At 41.3% G+C, this 13,774-nt stretch overlaps 1 protein-coding gene across 1 annotated transcript in view; it reads left to right on the forward strand.

Annotated features, from left to right (window-relative positions):
• SLC1A1 (solute carrier family 1 member 1) overlaps positions 1-13,774 on the forward strand; it is a 101,852-nt gene that overhangs the window by 73,862 nt on the left and 14,216 nt on the right. The window contains exons 3-7 of the mRNA XM_066368081.1: positions 4,371-4,463; positions 6,824-6,938; positions 8,796-8,838; positions 10,246-10,338; positions 12,416-12,600. Coding sequence (XP_066224178.1) covers positions 4,371-4,463; positions 6,824-6,938; positions 8,796-8,838; positions 10,246-10,338; positions 12,416-12,600 — 529 coding nt within the window. The remainder of the gene's footprint in view (positions 1-4,370; positions 4,464-6,823; positions 6,939-8,795; positions 8,839-10,245; positions 10,339-12,415; positions 12,601-13,774) is intronic.

A 13,774-nucleotide genomic window follows, 5' to 3' on the forward strand; every position in this document is an offset into this window, starting at 1 on the left:
GAGCACTGCCCCCTAGTGGGCTTCCAGGTGGGTCCCAGTCTGGGCTCATGTGCAAATCTGTTGCTCTACCTTCCTGCCTATCACTTAATAAATTTTTTTTTAATTCAAGTTAAGTTCAATAATGTTCCTTATAGAGGTTTTCAAAGATTAGGCAGTTGCCCTGCTTGTGTTCCTTCCCACTTTGGTGATCACTGCTCCTGTCCTCAACATCACATTATAAAGTGCCCAAATACCTGGATTTGGGGCCAGCTCTGCCCTCAATCAGTGATGATTGGAGAGGTAGAGGGGCAACTCGAGAGAGGCAGAGAACTACAGTTGCTGATTTGAATACATTTCTGATATCCAGGAGAATTGTAGGACTAAGAAAATCTGAGGAATGTAAACCAAAGCTCTTCCTAAAGATAACTACAGGGTAGTTGCTGTACTCCAGCAGGGAAGACTGGCTCACTGCTTTGGGGTAGGTATTTGTTTCAGACATTTTCACCAAGAATCTCATTATTGTAAAGGTTTTATTGGCAGCTGGATCCTGAAATAGAAGCAGAGGCACCAGAGCCCTTCGCCAAATCATTAAGATAAATGAAGACATATTAACATATGCTGGAAACAGTTACCCACAGAGATTTAATTTGTTTCACTGCTGGAAGAAAATCCTGAGAGGACATGAAACGCATACATGAGAACAGTTCTGCAACCACACTGATTTTATCACTTATCAGCCCCTAGGACCTGGAAGCTGCTTAAACTGGAGAGCTACCAAAGGGCAGTGTATCTGAAATACATATCCTGTTAGGTCAGGGTTACAGGTGCTTATTATACAGGTGACTCAGTTCCGTTATGCTGCTCTTGTTTGTCTTTTTAACCTAGTATATTGTTATAAATAATTATTATAATTATACAGAGCTCTACAATGAAATAGGCACATTTTATGGTCACATAATATACTTCGCAGACTTATGTGTTTGTGTTATTCTTTGTTCTTTTTTTTTTAAGAGAACAAAACTAAATATGAAATAGTCCCCAGCCTGGCCAATTGGCTCAGTGGTAGAGCGTTGGCCCATTGTGTGGGTGTTCTGGGTTCGATTCCCAGTCAGGGCACACAGAAATGACCATCTGCTTTTCCACCCCCTTCTCTCTCTCTTCCTCTCCCTCAGCCATGGCTAGATTGGTTTGAGCACATCGGCCCAGGCACTGAGGATGGCTCCATGGAGACTCGCCTCAAGTGCTAAAAAAGGCTCAGTTGTGAGCATGGCCCCAGATGGGCAGAGTATCAGCCCCAGAGGAGAGTTGCCAGGTGGATCCTGGTCAGGGCACATGCAGGAGTCTGTCTCTGTATCTCCTCTCCTCTCACTTGGAAAAAAGGAAAAAATAAATAAAAGTTTCCTTTTTGTGAATTATCGTCTTCAGTATTTCTTAACATTTTCCTGTTGTTTTTTGCAGAATTGTTATTTTTAATTGTCTTACAATTTAGAAAAGAAAGTCTTCTGAGCATACCAAATTGCATTTTTCATTTTTCCCAAAGAAAGAGAATAAAATTTATTATTGTGGCTATTCCAGGATGTGACTGTTGCGACATGCCTAGCATATATATCATATATGTGTGTGTATACATACACACACACACACATATATCATAATTGCACAATCTTGTCCCAGAGGTGGGTGAATGGGCTCTTAATAACATCCTGGGGTGGCTGTTAAAGAACCCAGAGCCCCTTTTCTCAAAGAAGAAATCAACAGCCAGAAGAAGGTGTGTTTAGAATGAGAGATGACAGCTTTCTTATAGATTTTTTTTCTATATCAAATATGTGAGGAAGCCTAACCTGTGGTGGCACAGTGGATAAAGCCTCGTCTTGGAATGCTGAGGTTGTGGGTTTGAAACCCTGGTCTTGCCTGGTCAAGGCACATATGGGAGTTGATGCTTCCTGCTCCTCTCCACCTTCTCTCTCTCTCTCTCTCTTTGTGTCTCTCCTCTCTGAAATGAATAAATAATAAAAATAAAAACAATTTTTAAAAAATATGTGAGGAGCATAATTCTCTAGTCACTTAAAAAAATGGATAGACCTTTTATAGTGTGAGAAGTGAATATACAAATTACTTGTGTGTGCTGACAGCCTACAGGTTTATTGCCTTTTCCTTGGGGTTGATTCATGACAACTTCATTTATTTTTCCTGCTACTCTGTACTTCAGGTTTTACAAATAGTATGGGACAACTCACGCATGTTGCAGGCTCAAAAGATCATTTTCTATGGTGATCATTTGATTCTGAATGTGATTCACTTCTTTTGGAAATCAGGCAGTGTAGTCTGAAACTTCCAAATGACACCTTGCTGAAAGATGGTTTGTTTGCTTCTCAACTTGCCCCATGTCCCACATAGAAAAGTCCAGTTAGAGAGCTGCCTCATTGACTTGATTTATACAAGCATCTCTGATGAAGAACAAGCCCTTCTAGCAAGGAGGGAGGGTGTGCCTTCCACTTCTGCAGCTATCCTTGGCATTCTAGACCAGAGGTTGTTAATGTTTTTACACTTGAGGACTGGTGAAAATAGAATTATTTCAGGGACCACTAAGGCAGAAATTACCCTGAGCATAAGTGAATTTACTGGGTCTGTAATCTTCATACAACATCAGGGTGGTTAACTCTTTCATGGACCGGCACAGAATTTCTGGAAGTTGAAAAACACGAGAACCCTTGCAAGTCCAGGCAACATTCAATAATTTTATTGACAGCCAAAGACCATTTAAGGCCCTGGCTGGTTGGCTCAGTGGTAGAGCATCAGCCCAGTGTGTAAATGTCTTGGATTCAATTCCTAGTCAGGGCACACAGGAGTAGAGACCATCTGCTTCTCCACCCCTCCCCTTCTCTCTCCGTCTCCCTCCCTCCCTCTATCCCTCTCCCTGTCCCACAGTCATGGCTTAATTGTTTCGAGTGCATCAGTCTCAGGCACTAAGGATGGCTCTGTGGAGCCTCTGCCTGAGGCCCTAAAAATAGCTGGATTGTGAGCATGGCCCAGATGCGCAGAGCATTGGTCCAAGGCAGAGTAACTGGTAGACCCCAGTTGGGGTGCATCTTTATCACCCCTCCTTTCTCTTGGGAAATAATAAAAAAGACCATTTGAAACTACATCTAACAATGTGGACACACATCTCTTAAATCGCCTGTGCTCTCAGAAGTTTTTATTTTTATCTTGCCTCTTTAAAATGAAAATTTTAAGATGTGTCACAATCAAAGCCATACACAATAAAATTAACATAGAAGCAACTTGAAAATTAGTAAAAGAAGAAAGAGAATAAAATTTATTATTAACCATCCTGATGGTTAATGAAATTTCTATGATTTATTATTGTATTTGGCCCTGAGACTACCTAAGGATCCAGCAATAAGTAGATGATTAAATATATTATGGTACATCCACATGACAGAAGGCTATGTAGCCTTTAAAATTATTTTCAGAGTGAATTTATAACAATAAGGAAAAGTGCTTATAACACAGTATTAGGAAGATAGAAGATTAAAAACTATAAAATTATCTCAGGTATGTTTACAAAAAATTAAGAAAATAATATTAGAAGAGAATTCACAAGAATATTAACTATTGTTGATAAGCTAAAGTGATTTTTGTTTTCTGTATATTTTTTTCTTTTTTCAGGTAATTATCATGAACACTATTATAAGAACATGTAAAAATTATCTTTTTAGTTGACTCTGACATTCCCAACAAAAGGCAGCAAGGGTTATAGGATTTTCATTAGGTGATTAAAGAATTATGTCAGGTCTTCAAATTAAACTTTTCCTTAATACTGAATTCCAAAAGGATGTTGAATGACATATGAGTCTAGATAAAGTTCTTAGAGCAAATGTGAAGGAGGACCAAGAAGAACCAACCGAAGGTACTATGCTCATTTGGGCTGCAGCAGTGGGGGACGCCTGAGAAGGGGAACTTGCCTCTCACTAGGCTCCTGTCTCTTAATTCTGTGTTTGCAATTTTAAAGTGCATTTTTTGCCCTTTGCATCTTATCCGAATGTGTGTGATAGACCTCACAGATCCAGTGACAACCCTCAGCTTTTTATTTCACATCTCAAGGATTGAGTCACCACTAGTCCTGGAAATCAATCTTTAAAGTAATGTAAGTTGATCCTGTTGGCCCTGGCCAGGTGGCTCAGTGAATAGCGTGTCATCTCAGTGTGCTGAGGTTGCACGTTTGATTCCCTGGCCAGGGCACATATAAGAAGCAACCAATGAGTGCACAACTAAATGGAACCACTAAGTGAAACACTGAGTTGATGCTTCTCTCTCTCTCTCTCTCTCTTTCTCTCATCATTAGGAATATTTTTTTAAAAATTAAAGTAATTTGACTTTTCCCCTTTCAGGTGTTGCTGCACTGGATTCCAATGTATCTGGAAAAATCGGTCTGCGTGCTGTCGCATATTATTTCTGTACCACTGTCATTGCTGTCATTCTAGGTAAAACTGATTGCTGAATATAATTCCTCTATGTAATTGTGACTTTTCATTTAAATGTAGTTGGGGTCCTGGCCGGTTGGCTCAGTAGTAGAGCATCAGCCCTGAGTGTGAATGTCCCAGGTTCAGTTCCCAATCGGGGCACACAGGAGTAGCAACCATCTGCTTCTTCACCCCTCCCATTCCCCTTCTCTCTCTCTCTTCCCCTCCCACAGTCATGGCTCAAATGGTTAGGGAACATTGACCTTGGGCATTGAGGATGGCTCCTGGAGCCTCCACCTCAGGTGCTAAAAATAGCTCAGTTGTGAGCATGGTCTCAGATGGGCAGCACATCAGCCCCAGAAGGGGGTTGCCACATGGATCCCGGTCAGAGTGTAGGCAGGAGTCTGGCTCTCTATGTCCCCTCCTCTCACGTGGAAAAGAAGGAAAAAATAACAGTGGCTGGGTTTTTTATAATGTACATTTTTTGTAAATCAGAAAGTAGTATTGTTACACTGCCATGAAGCTTTTTGGCTTGAAGCCTGCACAGCACCTTTTATATGAAGAAAATATAATACTGACTGAATTACAGATGTGGTACTCTTTATTAAATTCTCTAGTAAGAAACAGAAAGAGGGTGACAGTTCTATGCCTTTTCAAGATCATTTGGTAGAAGGAAGTGAAGCAGAGAGCTTATACAACCTTTAAGTTGATTAATCTATAATAGTGGAGTTGAATATAATTATAAAGATTTCCAGAATGAGAGCATTTGAGTGCATTTCAAATTTTACATAGTATTCAGAGCTAACAGCTGAGTCTTGCCAAGTATAAATTCCACTTGAAAAAGAGAGAAAGTTCTAAGGGAATGCGTATAACTGTTCCTGTCCCTTTGGCATTCTTTTGTGGAGAAAGTATGGACCCTCCCTGGTGACCTAGCATGATATTTTAAGGATGCCCAAAGTGGGAAGAGAGAAAGGGAATGTATTCAGAGGCAGTCAGCTTGACCCTTGCAGCTGTGTGTTAATAAACTGATAAGAGGTGTGAAGGTTTTAAAGTTATTACACCAGGGGAGTTAGGAGGGCCTGAACCCTGCCTTAAACCAGAGCCACATCTCATGAGGTTCCTAAGAAAGGCCAACACAAAGAAAAGAGCTGGGTATATAGCTTTTCTGCAACGCTGAGAGGGAAGAGTGGACCACAGCCACTCAGAGCCCTTCTATTGCCCACTAGCAACACTGACCGACCCATTCAGCCTCCCTGAAGTCCTATCCCCTTGGATTGGCATTTCCTTTCGGGAGGAGTGATAAGGGGCATGAGGACTGTTTTCTTCTTCACTCCCCTCCAGTCAAACAACCTCTGATGCCTTGGTCTCTTCTACAACCTCCCACTCTAGTGACAGGAACCCCTTACCTCCAAAAGCCACAATGGTGCTCCCAGACACTCTCCATTCAGACAGTTCTTCCTCACTGTAAGAACTATCTCCCTGTAACTGCTATCTTTTTTCCTCATTCTACCCCTTGAGAGTCACACAGAACAACACTTTTCTCAACCCTAACCCTTTTTTGGGTTACACATCAGCTTCCCAGATATGTGAAGGCTTGTGGAATGGAAGGAAGATCAAGCTTGTTCTGTGTGACCATCAGGAAAATAACCAACATCTGTGAGTAAAAAAAAGTTGTGGGAAGCTATTGAACAAGTGACTTGAGTTGGAAAGGGATCACTCACCTCAACCCCTGCCTAAAGTAAAGAAAAAAGAACATGCTCATCAGCAGGTGTTTCCAGGAGCAATTCTGGAATATAGCCCCTTCATTTTTTTTAAAAAAAAAAGGCCCTGGACGGTGGCTCAGTGGATAGAGCTTCGGCCTAGTATATGGACATCCCAGGTTCAATTCCCAGTCAGGGCACACAAGAGAAGTGACCATCTGCTTCTCCCCCCCTTCCCTCTTTCTTTCCTCTTCCCCTCCCGCAGCCAGTGGCTCAATTGGTTCAAGCATGGCCCCATGAAGATAGCTCTGTAGGAGCACAACGGCCTCAGGTGCTAAAAATAGCTCAGTACTTGAGCATCGGCCTCAGATGGAGTGGCCAGCTGCATCCTGGTTGGGGCATATGCAGGAGTCTGTCTCACTATGTACCCTCCTTTCACCTAAAAAAACAAACAAACAAAATGAAATGGGAAGAATTCCTTCTGCTTTATTTAAATGAAAAAAAGTAATTAAAGCTGCTGCTGAGGTCACAGTTGAGAGTCAACATTTTGGCTGGACCATGGAGTCCCCATCCCAGTATTGCCTGGTCCCATTATGCCCACTGGTTCAAAGAGGGGTGCACTGGGGTTGCCAGGTTCCCGGAAAGGTCTTAATACTTTGTGGGTGCTGTCCTTGGCCACAGGTATCGTGCTGGTGGTGAGCATCAAGCCTGGTGTCAGCCAGAAAGTGGATGAAATTGACAGGACTGGCAGCAGCCCTGAAGTCAGTACAGTGGATGCCATGTTAGACCTAATCAGGTGAGTGTCCTGCCGGCAGGGTGGCTTCATTGGCCTTTGACCTGTGGTCACACAGAGCCTCACACTTGGTTTAATGCTCTGCTGCTGCCATCTTGAAATTTTTAATGATTTTTAAATTATTGTGCATTTTCATTTTGCTCTGGACCTTGCAAATTACATTGCCTGTTTGCCAGTTCATGGTTCCAAGAGGGTATGGAAGGAATGAGCTCCTCTGTCAGGATTTAGAGTGGACGGAGATACAGAAAGTGTACTTGTTGCATTAAGATTCTGCACTGGGTTGGGTGGTCAGTTCTGAGACACATTTGAAGAAGTACATTTTCTAATAAATTTCATTTTTTTTTAAGATTTTTTAAATTGATTTTTAGAGAGAGAGGAGAGAAACAGAGACAAAAAGAGTAACAGGGAGAGAGGAGCGAGAAGCATCAATTTGTAGTACTTGGCTTCTTGTTTGTGCCTTGGCTGGGCAGGACCACAGAGAACCAGTGACCTCAGCATTCCAGGTCGATGCTTTATCTACTGCGCCACCACAGGTCAGGCAGGAAATACATTTTTTAGTTGTACAGGAAAAACTCTCTTAATCTGAAGCAATCAGGGCTGGGAATTGGTCAGTTAATAAATAGCAGTTAAAGAAGAGAATCATAAAAAATGATAGATATGCATTACATATTTTGTTTACACTTGAAACTTAAGTGCATTTATTTGCCAATTTTTTGATGTAGGGTCAAGGTCTTTTCTTTGAGTGTGTCAGTTGATTGTAATTTCTTCTCATTCGTGTTATATATGCTGCAGAATGCAACAAATGCATCATCTAAAATTTCCAGATTCAGTTTCCATGAAGTAGAGTGACAAAACTCTTAGAAATTGCAAAGAAAGCTGAGTGCCAAATCCTTCCATTTTTTTCTTTTTATTTCAACTGGCTTCCATACCTAATGTAACCACAGAAATTTTAGTCATTTGTCTTGATTAAGTTTCTAGGCATTTGGCTTAGTTGTTATAGAAACCATACCTTCCTTTTCACACTCATATTTTATGGATTTACATAATTTTTAATTCAGTAATTACAGTGATATTTTCAACTGGCATAAAGAAATTGGGAAGAAATGCAATGGACTCTTGGTAAGCATACATTCCCATGTATGCAAACAGAAATGTGCAGAATATTAAAGAAGTCTCTTAATCTGCCAGTGTAGTGTTTCACCCAGGACAGCGTGTGTATCAGTTAGTCGGTGAATCAGTTACAGAACTGTTGATTAAGAATTTTCTAGGCCCTGGCTGGTTAGCTCAGTAGTGGAGCGTTGGCCCAGCATATGGATGTCCTGGGTTCAATTCCCGGTCAGGGCACATAGAATTGACCACCTGCTTCTCCACCTTTCCTCTTCTCTCTCTCTCTCTCTCTTTCTCTTTCTCTCTCTCTCCCCCTCCCACAGCCATGGCTCAATTGATTCGAGTGCACTGGCCCTAGGACACTGAGGGTGGCTCCGAGGAACCTCCACTTCAGGCGCTAAAAGTGGCTCAGTTGCAAGCATGGCCCCAGATGGGCAGAACATTGGCCCTAGATGAGGGTTGCCAGGTGGATCCCGGTTGGGGCACATGCAGGAGTCTGTCTTTCTATCTCCTCTCCTCTCCTCTCCTCCTTTCAAGAAGAAAGATGGGAAAAAAAAGAGTTTTCTATATACTTGGTTGAAGCTTAGCAGGAAAAAATAAGTCTTAATACAAGGAATTATTATGCAAAGAAGCCAGAGAGAAACCAGAGTACTGATTCTATGTTACACTCATTTTCACCAATGTGTATTGGGTATGACAAACAAAACAATACGCTTTGCTTTAACATAATACTGCTTTTCATGTCTCCAACAGGAACATGTTCCCTGAAAACCTTGTCCAAGCCTGTTTTCAGCAGGTAATAATATTGACTTTTGCCCACATTGCTCCGGTCTTCCCATTACAATTATAAGTTTTTTTCCTGCTCTAACCCAACAAAGAGAATTAGCCTATCAAAAATGGCAGGAAATATACTTGTGAATGGAGGAATTTCAGGTGACTCCTGTTCTGTATCTGGATTCTTTCTGGTCACAGTGAAGTAATTGTAGCTTATACTATCCCCTTTTCATTTATGCTTTTTTCACAAAAAAATGGCTTACGGGCAGCAAGTCAGAAAACTGTCAGACACTGAATGTTTTGAAACATGCCGTTTGGTCCCTATTTTTGGAGAACCACATTGTACTTGTGAAGAAACTTAGACTGTTGGCAGACGTCGTGCAATAAGAAAAGTAGCTTTGTGTCTCCTCTTGCACTCTCCGGTGGGGATCGTCGTCTGACCCACGTGGGTGGCTGGTGTTCCTGGTATTTGATCTTTCCATAATCATTCTGTCCCTATTGATGGCACTCTACGGAGCAATGTAACAAAGCCATGTTTTTTTCTCTAGGAAAGTTTAAAAATCTCTTTACTCTTTTCTTCAAGTCTTTTTCTCTTGTTTATCTATGCACTTAGACAGCTGAGTCTATCACAAACTACTGAATTCATTTACATAAATTGTATGAACAGAGACCCCTATGTCTACCAACAGAAATGGCAATTAAATTGCTCACTGCTGACCTCCAAGCAGCATAGAACCACCTCTATTTCAGAGGTGCCTTTGCTCTTCCGCCACAGTGGTCGTTTGTAAGGTTCTTGGTGTTGGCAGAGCCTCGCGGGAGTGACATGCATGCCTGGTGTAATGGTACACTAGCTCTTTTTAAACCTCTCTGCTGAAGCTCCACAGAAGCAGACAGGGCTGAAGGAAGGGAGTTCAACAGCAATCTTATGGAATAGCCCCAAGAGGACTGTTGATTTTGGAACAACCAGATAGTTGTTTATGTTTGTAAAAGTCAGAGTGCCTACATTTAGCAAAGTGATGAAATTCTGCGTTAGTGTATAGGCTAAAAATAATAAATGAATAAGTAAATAAATAGAAACAGAAATAATTGACAGGATTTCTGTAGAGTCTGTCTGTTAAAGCACCAACAAATAAAACCTACATTTTCTTTCACATTATTGCTGCATTATATTTCCTCTATTATAAATAAAGTGGGAGAATATTTTGACCTCATTGAATGGTGGCTGTTGGAGTCACGGGTTGGATTTTTCGGTTCCATTTTTGGTTTCAAGGACTCAAAGAAGGTTCTGACAACACCTAGAGCTCCTAGAGGCATCAGAGGTAGAACCTTTGAGTGGTACTTGTTTGCCCAAAGTAACTGTATTCCTGTGATTTAGCCTCAGATGCTTAAAAAACTTTATTTCTTTGTCTTTTCTGCCTCCAACGTGCAGTATAAAACCATGCGTAAAGAAGTGAAGCCTCCCAGTGAGCCACAGATGAATATGACTGGTGTCACAGCTGTCATGACAACTGCTGTTTTTAAGGTACTATTTCCTTCCTTGTCCCCCTCCCCCCCCTCCCCAGTAGGCAGGGGCTGAGTTGTGAGTGAGCAGGAGATACAAATACAATCCTCATTATACATGCACTCTGCATTTGTGACTTCACCTACTTACTAAAATGTGTTTGCAGCCTCAAAATCAGCATTTAAGGTGCATTCATACACATGCAAAGAGTGGTGAAAATTTGTCGCCCAATGCACATATGTTCCCAGCTGAGGTTGAACAAAGCTATGCTCTGCCTGCCTGTTTCAGCTCTCATACCATAAACAAGTATCCTTTGGTGGCATGTTTACACCACAGTTTTCACAGTTTTGTACCTGTCATGGTAATTTCACTGTTTAAAATACCCCCAACTGTAGTTCTGAAGCTCTATCTGCAATTCCTAAACCCAAGAAGGCTGCGATGGGCCTCATGGGAATATAGTATGTTAAATAAACTTCATTCAGGCATGAATTATAGTGTGTTGGTTGTGAGTTCAATGTTAACAAATCAACAATATATATTAAATAAGGTATATCTGAACAGAAACATGCATAAAGCAAGGTTATGTATTATTTGACAAAACTGTTGTAAACATTTGTTCCCAGGAACTTAATCATATATTTTCCTTGGAAACAATGATTCAATATTTGCTAATTCAGTGTTGGTGACCACATAATTGCCACCCTGGCTGGTTGGCTCAGCAGTATAGCCTCAGCCCAGCATGTGGAAGTCCCAGGTTTGATTCCCGGTCAGGGCACACAAGAGAAACGACCATCTGCTTCTCTACCCCTACCCCTTTTCTCCCCTCTCCCCTGGCAGTCATGGCTCATTTGAGTGAGTTGGCCCCAGGCACTGAAGTTGGCACCATGGCCCTGCCTCAGGCACTAAAAATAGCTCAGTTGGCAAGCAACAGAACAGCAACCCCAGATGGACAGAGTATCAACCCCAGATGGGGTTGGGTCCCGGTCGGGACACATGTGGGAGTCTCTATCTCCTCTCCTCTCACTTGGAAAAGAAGAGAAAAAAAGTGAGGATGGATATGGCAGTGATGAATAGGGAAGAACAGGGTACTCTGAGGCTTTCACAGGATGCTTTAAATGAGTTTGGGAGCCGTAAAGGATGTGTAGGAATTATCTAAGCAGGTACAGAGGATCAGTACATATGACTTTTGCCTTTGCTTACCATTTTTCGGAGTGTGTTTGCAACTCCAGGCTGCCTGCTCTTCAGGCCTAGCTTTCCCTAACCTCATAGCCTTCATTCATGTCCCTAATTTCAAATGACACCTATAACTCATAGCTTGGCTATGCGCTTAATTACACACCAAGTTGCTATCATTGGCTCATGTTTCTCATGGTTAGTTTTGTCTCTTCAGCTATACTTTAAGACTTTATGCTGTCGCCAGAGCAGTTGGCATACTCTAGCTGCTCCATAAATACTTGTTTGATTAAATCAAATAGTGACTAAGAAATGACTGTTACCTCAGGGGCTCATCCATGTACGTTATGTCCTTATGAATAGTACATCTCATGCTGTTCTTACTCGGGATAAAGCAAAGAAATGGCTCATAGTAGGAATGTGGTTAACTTTTATATCTCCAAAATCCTGTTGGTCATTCAGAATTAGAGGCATAAAGACTGTTTCTATGCCTCATTATCAGGATAAAACAGTAATGTGTCCTAAATAAGTCCACACTGGTAAATATTTTGTTTTCTGCATTATTAATTCCTATCTTTTTAATACAGCCTTCAAATGTAGGTAGTAGTTAAAATAACCCTTAAAAAATGCCTTGATTCTAAAGTTCTTATTAAAAATGTAAAACATCCCAGAATAAGAAATCTTCAAATACAGATTTGTTGAGAGAAAGAGAAAAAAAAAACACTTTAAACTTCAATGACTAAGGATGGGGTGGTAAAAATTGATATGTGCATAGGTGGTCTTTTTTTTTCTTTTTAAGGTATATTTCCCAAAGTATTGTTGACTGACTGGTGGGTTACTAGTTTATTATGTTTGGCTATTATATCTTCTCATTTAATGCCTGTGCAGTCTAACAAGATAATATTTTCTTGGTTTCAACTCACAGAATGAAACAAAGGAATACACAGTCGTAGGCATGTATTCAGATGGTATAAACGTCCTGGGCTTGATTGTCTTTTGCCTTGTCTTCGGCCTCGTCATTGGAAAAATGGGAGAAAAGGGGCAGATTCTGGTGGATTTCTTCAATGCCCTGAGTGACGCCACCATGAAAATCGTTCAGATCATTATGTGGTGAGCAAACGCCATTAATGCTGTCTTGCTTCTCCTGACAACTCTCCCCTCAAAATTAGAACCAAGAGTCTTATGCTTCTCAGCTAACTCACCCTAGACCAAATGAATCCTGAATATTAAGACACTAGAGTATTAAATCATTCCACATACTACTTTTGTTAACTAACAAAAGTGTAGATATCAGCCATTGTCTTTTCTACCAAAGCCCTTAACTTGTACCTAACCAGCTATTCATGTGAGAAGTAACTCCTGAAGGAATGATTTAAGTGGGATTCCTTGCACATTAAAACACAAAGTGTTTTCTTTATTAGCCCCCATGCAGAAGTGATGTTAAAAATATGACAGGTACAGCATGAGCACTAACCCATCCAAAATGAAAGCTGCTTGAATATTTGCCCTGTCTCTGGAGATGCCAAAAAGTCTGCCTTTCCTCAGAGACCTCTGTCCCATGTCTCTCATATTGAGTTAGTTTAACATTATTTACTCCGAAATGTAGACATTGAGAGTCATATAAAGAGTTCAGTTATTTTAGTCACTTAATTCCACTGAAACTCAGCTTTATCGTCTATAAAAAAGGATAATAAAATCTCCCACTAGGGTTGGGAGATGTGTCCTACGTGATTGGATGCACGTAAAATACTGAAGCGAACACGAAGCATGTAATGTGAGCTCCACCAACAACTATTGTATTATGAGCACTTCCACTACTAACTCTATTGCTGACGTTACTCTCTGGGAGTCAAGATGACCATGTCTAGAAAGAGCCTAGTGATGACTGGAGGATCAACCTATCGTGAGATCTCAGATGTGACAATTGGTAGAATGTATGTGTACTGGGAGCAATGAAAGGGATCTGCACCAGTTTAACTAAACCTTCTTATTTAATTAGTTATTTTATTGAATTTATTGGGGTGACACTGGTTAATAAAATTATATAGGTAAAATAACCGCATTTTGTGGCCCAGTTTGTCCCATTACGGCAGCTTAGATGGGTAAAATTTAAGGTGCACAAGGTGTTGAAACCTGGTGCCAGTGCAATCCATGAGGGCCTGGAACTGAGACGCTGCTGAGACCTGAGCTTCGTTGTCTGTCTGCCTGGTGCTCCTCCAGCAGAGAGTGTGTGCAGAGCCGAGGCACGGGCCCCCAACAGTCCCACCCTGAGAAACCGCCTGCT

This window comes from Saccopteryx leptura, chromosome 2 (genome assembly GCF_036850995.1).
Source record: "Saccopteryx leptura isolate mSacLep1 chromosome 2, mSacLep1_pri_phased_curated, whole genome shotgun sequence".
Lineage (NCBI taxonomy): Eukaryota > Metazoa > Chordata > Mammalia > Chiroptera > Emballonuridae > Saccopteryx > Saccopteryx leptura.